At 40.3% G+C, this 16,570-nt stretch overlaps 3 protein-coding genes across 6 annotated transcripts; all 3 read left to right on the top strand.

Moving 5' to 3' along the window:
* Positions 1 to 1,810: 1,810 nt before the first annotated feature.
* On the top strand, positions 1,811 to 4,004 carry cwc15 (CWC15 spliceosome associated protein homolog). The gene is made up of 7 exons (XM_029174610.3): positions 1,811 to 1,966; positions 2,426 to 2,570; positions 2,802 to 2,914; positions 3,014 to 3,117; positions 3,190 to 3,300; positions 3,414 to 3,544; positions 3,676 to 4,004. Exons 2-7 carry the CDS (start codon positions 2,440 to 2,442, stop codon positions 3,803 to 3,805), a joined length of 720 nt encoding a protein of 239 aa, XP_029030443.1. The 5' UTR covers positions 1,811 to 1,966; positions 2,426 to 2,439; the 3' UTR covers positions 3,806 to 4,004.
* A 651-nt stretch (positions 4,005 to 4,655) lies between these two features.
* On the top strand, positions 4,656 to 10,043 carry mtmr2 (myotubularin related protein 2). Of its 3 annotated transcripts, none has more exons than XM_029173905.3 (16): positions 4,658 to 4,904; positions 5,271 to 5,373; positions 5,450 to 5,467; positions 5,582 to 5,645; positions 5,738 to 5,832; positions 5,903 to 6,004; positions 6,174 to 6,278; positions 6,359 to 6,442; positions 6,523 to 6,672; positions 6,777 to 6,965; positions 7,139 to 7,324; positions 7,422 to 7,628; positions 7,727 to 7,819; positions 7,902 to 8,015; positions 8,111 to 8,287; positions 8,380 to 10,043. In XM_029173905.3, exons 1-16 carry the CDS (start codon positions 4,825 to 4,827, stop codon positions 8,542 to 8,544), a joined length of 1,932 nt encoding a protein of 643 aa, XP_029029738.1. In that variant the 5' UTR covers positions 4,658 to 4,824; the 3' UTR covers positions 8,545 to 10,043. The 3 variants fall into 3 exon arrangements, with proteins under 3 accessions (XP_055370645.1, XP_029029738.1, XP_029029737.1); XM_029173904.3 differs by having other exon boundaries at positions 5,579 to 5,645; XM_055514670.1 differs by lacking the exon at positions 8,380 to 10,043 and having other exon boundaries at positions 4,656 to 4,904; positions 5,579 to 5,645; positions 7,902 to 8,019.
* Positions 10,044 to 11,329: 1,286 nt separating this feature from the next.
* On the top strand, positions 11,330 to 16,016 carry fam76b (family with sequence similarity 76 member B). 2 transcript variants are annotated; one of them, XM_029173907.3, is made up of 10 exons: positions 11,330 to 11,852; positions 12,781 to 12,845; positions 12,932 to 12,986; positions 13,119 to 13,274; positions 13,351 to 13,535; positions 13,641 to 13,691; positions 13,787 to 13,864; positions 14,002 to 14,134; positions 14,236 to 14,337; positions 14,893 to 16,016. In XM_029173907.3, exons 1-10 carry the CDS (start codon positions 11,766 to 11,768, stop codon positions 14,980 to 14,982), a joined length of 1,002 nt encoding a protein of 333 aa, XP_029029740.1. In that variant the 5' UTR covers positions 11,330 to 11,765; the 3' UTR covers positions 14,983 to 16,016. The 2 variants fall into 2 exon arrangements, with proteins under 2 accessions (XP_029029740.1, XP_029029739.1); XM_029173906.3 differs by having other exon boundaries at positions 11,332 to 11,852; positions 13,999 to 14,134.
* The last annotated feature ends 554 nt before the right edge of the window (positions 16,017 to 16,570 follow it).

Genomic DNA, 16,570 nt, shown 5'->3' with positions numbered 1-16,570 from the left:
AAGTGTATGTAATTCATGATTTGATACTAAGCACACCTGGAGAGTCAGAGTTTAGAACATGTAGGACCACATAGCTGTCAATTGTGTCAATTAATTTATGACTCTGTGGTCACGATCATTTAATGTCAGAATAAAAACCTAAACAAAGGTTTAAACAATTGGTGAAAAAACTAAATTAAAACCTCATCAAAATTTGCTTTTTCTATTACACAGAGTCCGTATTTACCATTCACTCCACCTCTGTATACAGAATCACTCTGCTCTTTGAGTTCCTGTTATCTATTATCATTCTGACGTATGAGCTTTTAGAATCATTCCTTCCAGGGGTGTCCCAGAACCAACTGACAAGGTCAAAGTAATTATTCCAAACATTACTAAATTGACTCAGACTTTTAAATGAGCCCTGACCTTGCAAAGTTAGAGAACAAAAAATCTATGAAGACACTTTGCTCTGTCCGCCTCTCACCTGTTTGCCTTGTCAGACCACGGTGCTGTCGAGCCTCCTCTGTGTCTCTCTCGCAGACACAGACGAACAAGCAGGTGAACCACCCCCTGTCATTTCCATTTGCTCAAGTGGGTGGGTGGGAAGCTGTTGCCACGTAGTGGACGGACGAGTCTGCCAGAGTCAAATAACTCCTTCCTGAGAAGTTTTCAAGTGACATGTTTATACTCAGATTAACTTTCTGTTCTTAACCTGTTATTGTTTCATTTTGAGTTTCGAAGAAATATATTGTAAAACATTGCTCTTACGACTGAGTAGATGGTAGGAATCAAGAGATACCTGATTTGAAAGCAGCCTTATCAGAAACTCTAAATGCCATTCATGCAAGAAATATGCATCCAACATAACTGAGATACTGTAAAAGCAAAAGTATGTTACCTGCAGTGTAACAATGATAAGCAATTTTCTGGTCCAGGTTAACTCAGCTTTTAAATGACTCTGTAGAAACTTACTGTCACACAGTCCGTACCAAGGGATTCATTTGCACTGTGCCATCAATTTGAAGGGACTTATTTCACAAATTAGAAGCGCTGTTGTTGTTTTGATCAGTGACAAAGTGCTATTTCACACATGCTACAGAACAGACAGGGTAGAATGGGAACAGGTGTAATGCTGCCAAGAAACAGGAGGAGGCTTGTGTTTTGTGCATGTGCATGCACATTCACAAATAACAAAACCCAAAGAAGGCGCTTCATTGACTTTGCTATGTTTGGTTCTAGTTTAGGGAACATCTACATGCATGATATTTAAACTTCCTTCTTTTTTATTAAAATGTCTTCCAGCTTTAGTCATCCAGACAACACTTGTACTGAATAAACCTCTCTGTAACACAATGTCTACTGGATAAACTTTATTCCTGATCAATATTACTTCACTTGTGTGGCTTTTGCTAAGTTCTGGTGCTTTTTCTAGTGGACATTTGATGACTTTTACCTAATTACACTCATTACTTTCATAATCATTCCTGTTTTACAAACTGACACAGTGCATGTATAGCAAATATCTGCACTCATGGGATAATTAAATAAAAGTGACTGATACATATTAAAATGTGAATTTTAGTACTGGTACAAGTTTACGGATTTACTGCACTGTATGATTAAAAAAATAATAAATAAACATAAACGCTGAAAGAGCATCTGGAGCGAGCATCAGCTGATACTCTCTGCCCCCTATTGACCTCATTAAAACATTGCACATGTTGTCCTGGACAGCTGTAAATAACCGATCTAACTGAGTAATATGTCTCCAACTTTATAATGACAACATCGCATGCTTTGTGTAGTGTTTAAATGTTACTTTAAAAATCGAACTAAAGCTTTGATCATTGATATCTCTAAGTTCTCTCCGAGTTGCAGTGATTTCCGAGTTACAGTGAATGCATCTTTTATTCACTAACGTTTCTTTAGGAAGTGACGTCGTTGTGACGCATCGGATCTTCTTTTGTCGTGTGGTTGCAGCTTTGTAAGTGTTTTAAAATATCTTCCAAAATATCAATGATTTCCCCAATCGACTTAATTTCAATTATTATAACTCAATTCCTTGAGTAGTTAGTGTTGAAAGTTGATACACAGAAGGAAGTTTTCCTTGTTTTCCTTCCTACTAGTGTTGATAAACGAGGTTAGCATGTTAGCAATATGTTAGCTTAGTGGCTTGCTGGCTAGCTGCTGTTTTGTACTATTAGTTTGTGGGGTTTTCTCTACTCTAAAATCAAAGTGTGTTTAACTGGGGATTTAACTGGAAATTCTGTGTGGCAAAAAAATCCTCATCCTTTGCCACTAATCTCAATATTTGAAAAACAGTTGGTATTTTGATTCAGGTCATGTAGCTCTGTGGTCTGACAATGTTATTAAGTATAGTTGAGTACTATGTTTAACGTTGCTTTCCACTATGATGGTTGTTTTTTTCATGGCTCTGCCACAGCACAGCCATCAAAGATGACTACAGCTGCAAGACCAACGTTTGAGCCAGCAAGAGGAGGAAGGGGTAAAGGCGAAGGGGACCTGAGTGCCCTGTCCAAACAGTATTCCAGTCGAGATCTTCCGGGTCACACAAAGATCAAATACAGGTCAGCTGATCTGAACTAAATGGAACTAAGTGTTAAATGGAAGTTTTTCTATGTTACTGGGTGGTGCACTGGTGGCTGGCTTCCCAGTCACCAAGGTTCATAATAAAATATTTTCTTAGATGCTCTATCTGCTCACCCGGTAGTTAGATATGCACTGGATCTAATATACATTTTTTTAAATTATTATTCTTTGTATTTAATTGTTTTTTTTAAATGTTGTATTTACATCAGACAACCTACCCAGGATGCTCCTGAGGAGGTGCGCGCCAGAGATTTCCGCAGGGAACTGGAGGAGAGAGAGCGAGTGGCTGCACGTGAAAAAACCAGAGAGAGGGGACCAAGAGGTTTGTATCTGCAAATGTGTGACTTGGTGTTTAAAAATAAAATATAGTGTTTGTGGAAACAGCTAGTTTACATTCTGCCTTGATCTGAATTTGATCCAGAGCATACGACATCATCTTCATCCTCATCGTCATCTTCTTCAAAGAGGCCCAGACTGGATCAGATCCCAGCAGCCAACCTTGATGCAGATGATCCTCTGACTGATGTAAGTGCTTCCATTGGAACATTTGTAATAATGACGCACCTTGCTTACCAGTCATGTTGGATTGTGATTTAGGATGATGAGGATGAAGATTCTGAGGAGGAGAGTGATGACGATGACACTGCTGCTCTCCTGGCAGAACTGGAGAAAATTAAGAAGGAGCGAGCTGAAGAGCAAGAACGCAAAGTAAAGTATCATTTTATAGCATTAATGTGTTAATACTTTTTGTTTGGATATAATCAGTAAGTTAACAAATGGGTCATTGTGTTGTTTACTCATTTATTTTACTTTTCCATCAGGAGCGTGAGCAGAAGGCAGAGGAGGAGAGGATTCGTATGGAGAATATCTTGAGTGGAAATCCATTGATTAATTTAGCCGGACAACAACAAAAGACAAACCAGCCTCCAACTACTTTCAGGGTTAAGAGAAGGTATCTGACATTTACACATAAACACACACCTATGCATAATTAATAATAATGATAATAATAATTATTGAGGTAAAATGTTGCCTTTATCTACCCCTAAACATGTTTTTATTTATCCATTACTATCTTTCTAGGTGGGACGATGATGTTGTGTTTAAAAACTGTGCCAAAGGAGTGGACGAGGCACGGAAAGAGAAACGCTTTGTGAACGATACCCTGCGCTCTGAATTCCACAAGAAATTTATGGAGAAATATGTAAAGTGAATGACCTGTTGTGTTTTTGTTTTGTTTTTTTATCAGATTTTTGTGCCCAACCCTTCAGTTGTCCTATGTCCCAAGTATGGTACACGGGTTTTAAATCCATTCTGTACTGAGATGCATTTCTTTCTGTGTCGCCAACCGATAAAGTGCTGTATATAAATGACTTGATGAGGTGCATCCAATAAAGCTCATTAAAAGTTGAGTGAAATTGTTAATTGTGATACAACCTTGCTTTCCTGTAGCTTTCCTGTAGTATTAGACAGGAGGACATTTGTGAAAGAAAATGAAGAGGGGGGTGAGCGTGTCCTCTTTATATTGATCAATACATATGTATAATATAAACATTCCAACAGTTGAAATTATTTTCTAATCACATTATTATTTAAAGCGTTTATTCTGTTCTTTATTCTAAGAATTTATTCTACATGCAGTTGTTGATTTTTACGTAGATTATTTCAAATCCTAGGAGAACTTTAGTTGGGACAATGTCTACATTTTATTAACTAAAAATTCACAATGATATTTTGTGTTGGCATGTTAATGTGCATTAAAATGTGTAACTTTAAATATAAAATTTCACATTAATATGTATATTTGAAAATTAAAAGCCTGTTAAGGTTTATAAGGAATAAGACTAAGTTTGAAGTATTAAAGTTAAAGAATGTATAGAGGCACAAAGCTCTGTATGTATACTGATGCACATTGTATGATTTCATCATAAATTCAAAAATTATAAAGCCTGTTTTGCAAATAAACAAATTTAATCCAAAAGCACAAAAATCCCAAAAAACTGAGACTGCGCCTTAAGGAAACTCGTGTCGCCTGCAGGGGGCGCCATCCTCAACAATCGCCTCCTTGTGACAGGACTGGGAGGCTGCTGGGAAAAAAACATGGCAGCTTCCTTTTATTTGTGGGGATTTGCTGCACTCCGAGAGAGTTTGTAAATACATTCCCCAGTCGACACACGGCTCGCAGCCGCATACTCCAGCAATCATCCAGACATTTTAATCTGGAGCAGCGAGATGGAGAAGAGCGGCAGCGTCGACAGTCTGGGCTCCAAACGAACCTCGTCCCGACAGCCAAGTGTTGATTCATTGTCGAGGTAACTAAACAGCGAAACGCAGCCCGACACCTTCTGCGAGTTTACTTATGTACTTTTCTAAAATACACTGTCCTCTATTAAACTAGAAACGGCTTCTGTAATGTAGGTGAGGTAACGCCGTTATGAGACCACCATTGACATGAACAGTAAATTAGGTCACTATCGATTAGTTTTCATATTCATTCATTAATATGGAATCATCAAGTTACTAAAGTCCATAAAATTGAATACATTACTATTTTCTCTGACAATAGAGAAAAACAAACAAAACAGACCAATATGGACTGACCTGTTTTTGTTTGTTTTTGTTAGTTTTGATTTGCTTTGATATTTCCTTCTAACATTTGTCTCCTCATCTTTCCACAGCTCATCCACGTCTCGGTCCGACCGCTCCGCTCAGGTCAAGCCTTCCTCTGCCATGTCCTCCGACTCTGTGTCCACCTCCACCGAGTTTTCCCCAGAGCTGCGGGTCCGTATGTGTTGAGTCAAATGTTCTGCTGCTTCACTGACTGAAATATGACTCCTCTGTTTTATGTGCCTTTCAGGTGAAGCCTAAACCTAAGGTATGTCCTGTCATGGCTCTCACATTATCTCATATGCTTTGAGCTTTGCTTTCGACTGGAGTCACGGGATCGAGCCCAGACTCAGGTGAATGTTGTGTCCGATGTTTCCAGCAGGCGCTTAGAGATTCAGTCAAGGAGGAACCACAGTTACTTCCAAATGAAAAAGTGCAAGACATGGGTGAGATTTCTCATTTGCTGCAGTAACAACCAAAATCACATTAGTTTGCGGTAGTTTTGTGTTTCATTTGTTGGCTTTGTTGTGTTCTGTAGCCCATGATGTCACCTATGTCTGTCCCTTCACTGGAGCAGTGAGGGGAAGCGTGACCGTTACAAACTACAGGCTCTTCTTCAAATGCATGGACCGGGTATGCTGCGATTTGTTTTTAACAATGAATATTTGCTTGTTTGTTTTGTTAAGCATTAGTCTGTCTTTAGGAACCAGCGTTTTTGTTGGACCTTCCCCTCGGGGTGGTGAGTCGTGTGGAAAGGATTGCAGCTGGATCAAGCCGTGATGTGTCCTATGGACTAGTTTGCAAGGTGTGTAATCAATACTACATATACTGGACAATACGGAGTAAATTACAGTTAATGCTGTTCAAATACTAGACAGTAACTTGTTCCTAGACACGGTTTCTACAGCAGTGAAACTGATACGTCCCTTGACCTGAGAGCGTGGCTAAGGCCAGTTCTTTCTGCTCTTCTGCAGGATATGCGTAATCTACGCTTTGCACACAAACAGATTGAGGACACGCTCAGGAAGTCCATTTTCGAAGTGCTGATGAAATTTGCGTTTCCTGTTTCCAATGGTCTGGTGAGTGATTTTCCGCCAGTGCCACTTTGGCTTTGCACCTCCGTCTAGCTGCTAATGTTTAATTCTCCCATCCTCTTTAGCAAATCTACGCCTTTGAATACACTCAGGTGTTTCCTGAAAATGGATGGAAGGTGTATGATCCCATAACAGAGTACAAAAGACAGGTATTGGACACGGAGACTAGTCTGCTGGGCTCAAAAATGGACAACTCTTTTTATATAGCTATATTTGTGTTTCTTGAAAGGGCATACCCAATGAAAGCTGGAGGATAACCAAAGTTAATGATCACTATGAGCTGTGTGAGACCTACCCATCAACTCTGGCAGTGCCTGTCAACATACCAGACGAAGAGCTGAAGAGGGTAGCTGCCTTCCGAGCGAAGGGAAGAATCCCTGTGGGTGACCCTTCTTCATCTCCAGTGCAAATCTAATAATGCCTTGTATAACTGCTTCACTTTATTGACTTTATTATTGATATTCTGTTGTGCTCTGTGTGTAGGTGTTGTCCTGGATCCATCCGGAAAGCCAGGCAACAGTGACACGCTGCAGTCAGCCGATGGTTGGGGTGAACGGCAAGCGCAGCAAAGAGGATGAGAAATACCTGCAGGCCATCATGGATGCTAACGCTCAGTCACATAAACTCTTCATTTTTGATGCCAGGCCCAGTGTCAACGCTGCTGCCAACAAGGTTAATCTTTTTAATCTTATTTGAATTTTACTGAGAGCAAAACCACCATAATACTGTTATGTAATATTGTGCACATATTGTGCATGAGGGTTTGAGGTTAATGTCAGTAGCAACACAATTTGCTTGAGTTGGTTTGAGTGTGTTTTTGTCTACTCTGCACGTGTTTGTGCCAGATGAAAGGAGGCGGTTATGAAAGTGAGGATGCTTATCAGAACGCTGAGCTGGTGTTCTTGGACATTCACAACATCCATGTGATGAGGGAGTCGCTTCGCAAGCTGAAGGATGTGGTTTACCCCAACATAGAGGACTCGCACTGGTTCTCCAACCTGGAGTCCACTCACTGGCTTGAACACATCAAGGTGAGGATGACGATGAATTGCTTTAAATGTCAGTTGAGAGAAGAAGGAGGTTAAAGTCCAGGCTCTTGACCAAGTGTGTGTATTCCTGTGCCTTTAGCTGATCCTGGCAGGAGCTCTGAGGATCGCAGATAAAGTAGAGTCTGGGAAAACGTCAGTGGTGGTTCACTGCAGTGATGGATGGGACCGCACAGCACAGCTCACCTCTTTAGCCATGCTCATGCTGGACGGCTACTACCGTACCATTCGTGGCTTCGAGGTGCTGCTAGAGAAAGAGTGGCTGAGCTTCGGGCACCGCTTCCAGCTGGTAAACAGGCTCTGGCCCACTTTATTTTTTCCATTGAAAGGTCAGGTGGCTTTTCAGTTGCGTCACTGATGAGACGTCTATTCCTCTTCTTCTTCCAGCGTATTGGTCATGGAGATAAAAACCACACAGACGCCGACCGTTCACCGGTTTTTATTCAGTTCATCGACTGTGTCTGGCAGCTGACTCGTCAAGTAAATAATAAGGAACACTTACCTGTGAATACATCTTTAAGATTACCTTACATAAATATTGATAAATCTGTTTCTGTTAAAGTTCCCCGCAGCCTTCGAGTTTAATGAATACTTCCTGGTAACCATCCTGGACCACTTGTACAGCTGCCTGTTCGGGACGTTCCTGTGTAACAGTGAACAGCAGAGGTTGAAGGAAGTACGTAAGTCTTTTAGGAGTGTGATTTCATTTGCAAATGTATTGGCAGGCTCTTTGAACATTTGTTTTTATGGCCTCTATGACTTTTTTTGCAGGAGATTCCAAAGAGGACGGTGTCTTTGTGGTCTTACATTAACAGCCAACTGGAGGATTTCACCAATCCTTTGTATGTGAACTACTCCAACCATGTGCTGTTCCCTGTAGTCAGTTTGCGCCACCTGGAACTTTGGGTTGGCTACTACATCCGGTGGAACCCTCGCATGAGACCTCAGGTCCGCCAGGAATCCTGTCTGTTACTCGTAGGCTGTTAATCCAGCTCCAATCAGAAGTATTTCAAACTCCAAACATTTCTTCCTTTCACCAGGAACCTGTTCATCAGCGCTACAAGGAGCTGTTAGCAAAGCGCGCTGAGCTGCGGAAAAGAGTGGACGACCTGCAGCGAGAGGTGACGAACCGATCGGCCTCCTCCTCGTCTGAGCAGCCAGGCTCCCCCACACGCTCCATCACTCCTGTGCAGACTTTTGTTTGACAAAACCACGCTTCAGTTTCACTCCTATAAGAAGGTGCAATAGAGTAGTAACAAGGCCACAAATGGCACCATGAAAGACCTGTGTATCAAACTGCCACAATAGGTGACAAGCCATGTTTATACACTACCACCCAAACTCTGATTGTCAAGCAGGTGAGTGTACTTGCAGGTGCATGTAGAATCTGTTTGCATCAGAACAGCGTCTGGCTCAGCGTCTTGACTACAGGCGCTTTGTACAATTCCTCCAGGGTTGACAGGTGGTCCAGCAAATCCACCTACCCTACCTACGATCAATGTTTAGTTGAAGTACACTAAAATGTTCCTCGGGTTAAATTCAATTCATATGCCTTACTGTACACTCCTTATAGGAACACTAATGTCATCCCACTGCACTGAACAAGTTTGTAAGATATTGACTTGATGAGAAGTAGCAGTTGTGAAGATGAACAATGCTGCAAATACTAGTTACTTTAAGCTTGAAACTGTCATTCTAACACTAACTGAATGGCTTTGGGAGTTGTTAAATGTTCTAAATGTAGCTATAAAGGGCTAAAAGTATAGCATCTGCCAACTACAATAGTCATACAGTGCATTAAACGTAAGTGTTTTATGGACACTTAATGTCACACAACATTGCTCTCATTAAGACTAAGGTTTTGTAGGTTTCATTTCTCTAACTAGTTAACATTATTTATTACCATTTTAGTCCAGACTAGTATGTGTGATTCATAAATAAACGGTCTCATATCATAAGCAATATTCTTAACATGACCCTATTTCTTCCCTTAATAAGCTGCCAGAATATGCAATAGTTCATTAGTCCCAAATGATGCAGAATGCTATTACATTTTTTACACCTAGTGTCAAACAATTCTTTTTTTGCGCGTGTAGCAGAATATGTATTAACTATAATACGCTCTGGGTGTTTATTCTTGATTTAAGATGAATGATAATCGGTGCCTTGTTCAGAGTAAGACTCAGTACTGTTTGAGCATTTATGTGACGTGAGCAGAACTCCCTCAGGTCCAGATCCTGGATTTAACTGTTTCAAACGGTAGCAGTGCCCCAGTTAAATTAATTTGTATGTTAGTGATCCTAGGTTCCCAATGTTATCATTGGAGTTAAAATAATTATGAAACTGCAGTCGCTTTAAAAGAAGTAGCATGACCATTCAGTCTGTTTTATACTCAGGCATCAATACTGGATTTGATATATTTAGCTATTAAAGGTTTGCTCATTTTTATGTAACCAGCAAACTTTCAAAACTTGTTTTCATACAACAGCAGAGTCAAACTGTTATGTATCAATTCAGTTAATAAAAATGCTAAAACAAGACTTTGTTTATTTTGTTATAGCTAACTTTTATGAACAACAAAAAACTAAAATAAAATGTATTATTGTTAGTTTTCTCTCTTCTTGATTGTGCACATTAATTAAACAAGCCTAAATGAAATGTTATTATTGTGCTATTGTGATACAAATAAACTTAGTTTCAAGTCTTTCTGCAACATATTTTATGAAAAAGGTGCATCTGACACGTTTAATTTACTTACATTATTGTGCCCATGGAGAAATTCTTGTCCACAAACACTGCACTTATTTGACAAAGGTACAGACGTTACAGCACAATAACAGAAATGTTTATAACAGAGTGACAATAATAACAGAGAAGACAATAATCACAGCATAATTCACCTGGGCTTTAGTTTGGTGATTTAGTTGCAGTGGTTTAGTTGCAAACATTGAGGTTTATGTGTTTATCCTCAGACCACTTAGTGAAACGTGCAACAGTGCTGTGATAGTCAATGATGGAGTTGTTGTCTTTGAGTGGAACAATAATGGCAATATCATCAGAATATTTTAAATACTTTATGCTTGGTGATGGACTGAGGATGTCATTAGTGTAGAGTACAAACAGAACAGGACTTCGCACGCAGCCTGCGGTGCTGCTGTACTGGTGGTAAGACAAAGAGATGCAACAGAGCCCAGCCTGACTGCTTGCTGCCTGTTGCTGAAGGAATTATGTATGAGGTAAATTAGACGGGTGGAAATATTAAGGTGATACAACTTCTGGATCATCATGCGCCTCTGTATGGAATTAACGGTGGAACTGAAGTCCATGAAGAGCATCCTGGCAAACTCTTCAGGTGCTGACGGACGAGATTGCTGCAGGAAAGCTATAGCATCCTCTGTGACGTTTAGACCCAAGTCTTTGTTATAAATTAACTTGTGTTATAAAACTAAAAATGAATGAGAGGGGACCTATTGCACAACCTAGTGGCAGCCCCTTTGTGGTTAACAGAAACAAATTAATTGCACAGATCATCATATTTAATGCACTGGGGAGATAATTTGGTCACAAAGTGGCCAAGTCCTCCAAATGTCGCAAATGAAGGAGAATACATTTAAAATATCACGTTGGACTGTGTCGAACACTTTCAATAAATCAATAAAATGTGATACAACTATACAAGTACATTAGAATAAAAAGCGCATTAATTCCTAGTATATATTGAAGTTTCACACTAACAAAATACTTCTTTTTGGTAAGGTTGAAATAAAATTTTAAACAGAAATAAAACAGTAAATAAAAGCATGTATATTACAATAATAAGTTATTCAGTTATTACTTAAGTATTAAACCCACTAAGAAAAGTGTAAGTAAAGGGCGTGATTCGATGTATTGGAACGGAGTTGAATGAACCCGGACGTGTGATTGGCTCTGAGCGTTTCAAAATGTAAATCCCGCGGACCAACGTTGTGTCGCGATAGGTTTCCTTTCTTCTTCGGGAGCCGTCGGCCACTTCCGGTTACATGACGACGACGGCGTTGGTACAAAAAGAGAGAAGGAAAACAGGAAAATACATTTCTTGGCGAGAACAGTGGAAACTTAATATACATAGCCGGATCTGTGTTAACGGGTTGCGTATCTGACGTTAGTGCTGATGCAAGTTTGTGTGATCGGATAACGTATGAGCAGTGAAAGATCACAGATATTTGGAGTTTATTGTTCTTCGCCTGCTCCCTCCAGCTAAGCTATTTCTGTTGCTCTGCGCTCCCTGACCGAGCTAGCTAACGTTAGCTAGCGCTGGATGCCAACACTGTGTTTTTGTAGTTTTCAGTTTACAAGCAGATTGAAAAGTAATAGCGCCGTTAATCCGTTCAGTCTGCAGCAGGGCACTGCTATACCCTCCTAGCTCTGTGACACTAGTTGGGCCAGAATGGCAACGTCGGCTCTGTACGCCTGTACGAAGTGTAACCAGCGGTATCCTTTCGAGGAGCTGTCGCAGGGCCAGCAGCTGTGCAAGGTTTGGGAATGTGTGTGATCGAGGATGACTGGAAGCGAGACGTTGACACATCTGATCTTGAAGTGTTTACAAGCGTGTGCCGGCAGTCAACAAGTTAGCCAGGCTCCGATTATGTAAGAGCCTTTATCTGTCCAACATGGAAAGGCTAGCACAGTCACAACAGCAGCAGTGGATCCTTCTACCCGACCATGCTGGCTATTCTAAAGAAACTCTACAATTATATTACGCAATTAGCTGATGATTATTTATCCATGCGTCAGTGTATATAATGAAAACAAAAAGAACTACCATTACTGTAAGCACTTTCCAACTTCATATGCTGCGTTGCTGTGTAAAGCTGAGGAACAGATGTTTCTCTGTAAGAACAGTGGTGTAACACGAGAGGGCAATATTGGAAGCCAAATCCTCAACAAGTGTTAAGTTCCCAACTTTATTTCATCCGTGATCAGTTTGCACTGATTTCTACTTTTATGAGAACACCTGACAACAATGTACAGCAACCATAAACGTGCCTCACGCGCTCTCATTGGGTCTTACTCGTATATTGAAGTATCGTAACTGTAGACAGAACGGTTGAAGTGTGAGGTCAGTTGATGCAGTTAACAATTTCTCTGTCCAGAATTGTTAAATATCTGAAAATGCTAGCTAAGTTATTGATTGTCATCCAAGAATGCTTTTATGTGCTGAGGTTTCCCACATTGCCCTGCCCTGCTATGATGATGTTTGGATTAACTGAACAAAAGCATTATACAATACTGTGCTTACTTGTACACAAGCAAATATTTTAGTCAAAGGTGTTGCATAACCAATTTAAAGTTGTGGTATTTTCAACAAATTTAAGGCAGGATTGTTTCAGATGTGTCCATCGGAAATTGTGCTACATATCTGCCCACGTGTGCTCAAACATCTGTTTGTGTTGTTACCACAGGAGTGTCGCATCGCACACCCAATAGTGAAGTGCACATACTGCAGATCTGAGTTTCAGCAGGAAAGGTGAGATGGCAACCTAACTTCCTTTTCATGGGGTTTTTGTTCATACTGAGTGAGTTCCTTTGCACTGATGTGTTTCTTCTTTGCAGTAAAACTAATACAATCTGCAAGAAATGTGCCCAGAATGTCAAACAGTTCGGAACGGTGAGTATCAAGTTTGTCCCGAAGCATTTTTAACTTCAGTTGCATTGATCCAGTTGCAGTGTTTAGTGCATATCTGGTTAAAGTAACATTATGTGAAAATACTTTATCACTGTGTTTTGTCTTTGTTTGCAGCCCAAACCCTGTCAGTACTGTAACATCATAGCAGCTTTTATTGGAACAAAGTGTCAGCGTTGCACTAACTCAGAAAAGAAATATGGACCTCCACAGACATGCGAACAATGCAAACAGCAATGCGCCTTTGACCGCAAGGAAGAAGGCAGGAGAAAGGTACAAACCAGAGCCCGCGCAGTCTAATATACAGTGTAATGGTTACGTTCAACTGCTGTCTCCTACCTTTGTGCAGGTGGATGGGAAACTGCTATGTTGGCTCTGTACTTTGTCTTACCGCCGGGTCCTGCAGAAGACCAAGGAGCAGAGGAAAGGCTTTGGCTCGTCCAACTCCTCGTCCCTGAACGAGAAAGACCATCACTCCAGATCGCACCATCATCACCACCACCACCAACACAGACACAGCAGTTCACACCACAAGTACGTTCTGTGTTGTGCTACTTCTCCCTGCCACGTTTCTCTCACCAGGCCGCTCAGCCTATCTGCTGTATGCAATTATTTGCCAAGTCTGCCCATCTTTTGCAGACTAAGTGGGAGCTTGAGTCCTGAGCAGGAGCAGGGATTGTGGAAGCCGAGGTGATTTTTTTTCTCTTTATCTCCGTTAAGTTCCAAAAGTCTAGTCAATTGTTTTAGATTGAATGTTGTTATTTGATTTGTTTATTTTTATGCAGCCATAAATCATCTTCTATTCAGAAGGAGACTCCAAAGAAAAAACCAAAACTGGAGATGAAGCCATCCAATGGGGACAGGTGTGACAGCTTTTGTAATAAAATCAGATATTTCACACAATGTTTTGTCTTAATCCTGCCTGCCTTTATTTTTGTTCTGCATACTTTGACTTAGTCTATTTCCTTACCACTCTTTCCTCTCTCTCCCACATCAGTAGTTCCATCACCCAGTCTATGGACTCTGGAGGAACAGACAACTTCATTCTCATCAGCCAACTAAAAGAGGAGGTGATGTCACTAAAGAGACTTTTGCAACAGAGGGATCAGACCATCTTAGAGAAGGACAGGAAGGTACATTAACAGCCTCACTGGATATCCGGCACCAATGAGTCAAAGCCTTGTTGCTATTGCTTGTACTAGTTTGAGGTGTTGATTATAAAACATCCTTCTAGCTTACAGAGCTCAAAGCAGACTTTCAGTACCAGGAATCCAACATGAGAGTTAAGATGAATCAAATGGAGAAGTCCCACAAAGAGGCTATGGAGCAACAGCAGGTGAGAAACTATGTGTAAACATGCAACATGATAATGTTTCACTCATGCTAATTATAATATCTGCTCCTTTATTCCCTCTTCCAATCCCCTGTTAAAATATCAAGCAGAACTAGGCAATCTTATATAATTCATGAAGTTATATATATTTTTTAAGTACAGACTTGATTTGAATCAAGGATTCTGTTACTCTGTCAATGTGATGCATAGATGATTCATTTGTTACATAAATGTTCCGTCTGCTGGTATGGAGATGATGGGTGGGTCAGTTAAGTCATTTCCTGCCAAACTTTGTGGTGTTCAGCGTTATCTCTGGTTGCTGTTTAGTAAATGTTGCGCTGCGGCCGGCCTGATCCCAGTGTTTGATAATGGTTTGCGAAAGGCCTTAATCTTGTAGCAATAAACAAATGATAGGTAGATGCTGTGAAATCTACTGGTTCCAGCTAGTGTGCATGCTACAAGCTAAACTGCATTTAGTCAGGTTTTATTGAATATGAGTCTCCTGAGGCATTAGAAATGTGTAAGTATCCTAACACGGATGATCATTTGTTTCCACAGGCCAAGAACAGGGAGTTGATGAAACAAGTGGCTGCCCTCTCAAAAGGAAAAAAGTTTGACCGAACAGGAAGTTCAATGCTGCTGCCCTAACAATAAGCCAGCCAACGGGTAACAACACAGAGCGGCTTCATTGTTGCAACACTGTGAAGGTCTCCTCCCTGTGTTTCCTCATTGCCATCAGCATCAGTTACTTCTTGATTGGTAAAGCCGGAGACCATGTCAGACATGGAAATGCATTGCTGAATCAAAGAAACTTTGTTTTCTCTAAATGTCAACACATTTTAGATATTTTATGGCAACTTTTCCACTGGATCATAGGACGTGACTCTGGATGGAGTGGAGGATGAAGCCCTCGTTTTTAACACTGCCGGGCCAAAAAAGCATGGTGTGCATATGTGGATAGCATTCTGTCGACTCAGTGTATCCACTTAATTCTTATGGATGTCATGCGATTTATTTATTCAACTGTATTTCTTAGCTTTCATATTTCCTCACAACATACTAGGAGAATATCCCGTATTTTGGGATTTTCTTCGATAGCATTTAGTTCTATTTTTCTAAACGGATGCGATTGCGGAAGACAAGTTCTCCTTACTGGAGACACAGCGCAACTTTACAATATATGCAAACGTGGGACAGGTGACCACCGAGCTGCTGCTCAACTCTCTCTCTATCTCTCTCTATCTCTCTGTTACAAATTGCAAAATGACCAATGAACACTTGAAAAGTATGTCTGAGACCCACTGTGTCTCACTGTGTGACAGCTGCAGTGCTTCGCTGGTTCTCTCAAGTGTAATGACGCATGGTTTTACTGCTGGATACTGGTTGACATTGTGGTCAGACTCTTCCCCCTCCCACCTTTTAATTAGTTTTTTTTAAAAATCACTTGTAAATGTATTACTAGGGTCCGCCATTGTATTTAAAATATTGCTTGTATCTGTTTTAGTGAGTACAGTATGTGTATGGTAAGGCCAGTTGAAATTAACATGTCAGTAGAAGATGCTTTTTAAAAAAACACAACTTTCACCTTGCATTATTGGGCTGGTTTCATACTGTGGCGTCCAGGATCACTTTTGTACTTTTTTCCAAGTGTTTTAAAACAATTAAAACTGGCTAAACTGTTACTGAAGCTTTGTTTTTATTGACCGTATAGATGGGATATAGATTTCTTCAGATTATGGGATCTGATTTGGCTATAGGGAAAAGGAGCAAGCACACTTTTTTGCATTTTTTATTTTAAATCTTAAAAAACATGTCTTAGACATGGACAAATACATTTGGGGGATAAATTATTTAAATATAAAAAGGATTTTACGGAGGCACAATAAAGTTTTTATCTTTTAATTTTTCTTAGTATGACAACACCTTGGCTGGAATCTAAAGTTTCAAGTGACTTTATTTCAGCCCTACTTAAAAAGGTTTGATGTTTGTTTTTAAAGTTCTACTGTCATTATTCCAGTGTTATTAGACACAGTATTGATAGCGTTGAAAATCCCTAATAAAACATCCTTTTGGTTAAAAAAAACATTGTACAGCTTAGTAATACACTGTGTCGCCTGGATATTTGTGATCTCTTCAGAATTTAACTCTTTCTTGATTAATACCGTATATGATTGTTTAAGCCCGCGTCTTTGTGGCAAATGCCACTTTCACGATGAGTTCGTGAACGCGTCATGTT

The sequence above is a fragment of the Betta splendens genome, chromosome 14 (assembly GCF_900634795.4).
Source record: "Betta splendens chromosome 14, fBetSpl5.4, whole genome shotgun sequence".
Taxonomy (NCBI): Eukaryota; Metazoa; Chordata; class Actinopteri; order Anabantiformes; family Osphronemidae; genus Betta; species Betta splendens.
The sequence above is the reverse complement of the archived record's forward strand: the minus strand, read 5'-3'. Positions and strand labels throughout refer to the sequence as shown.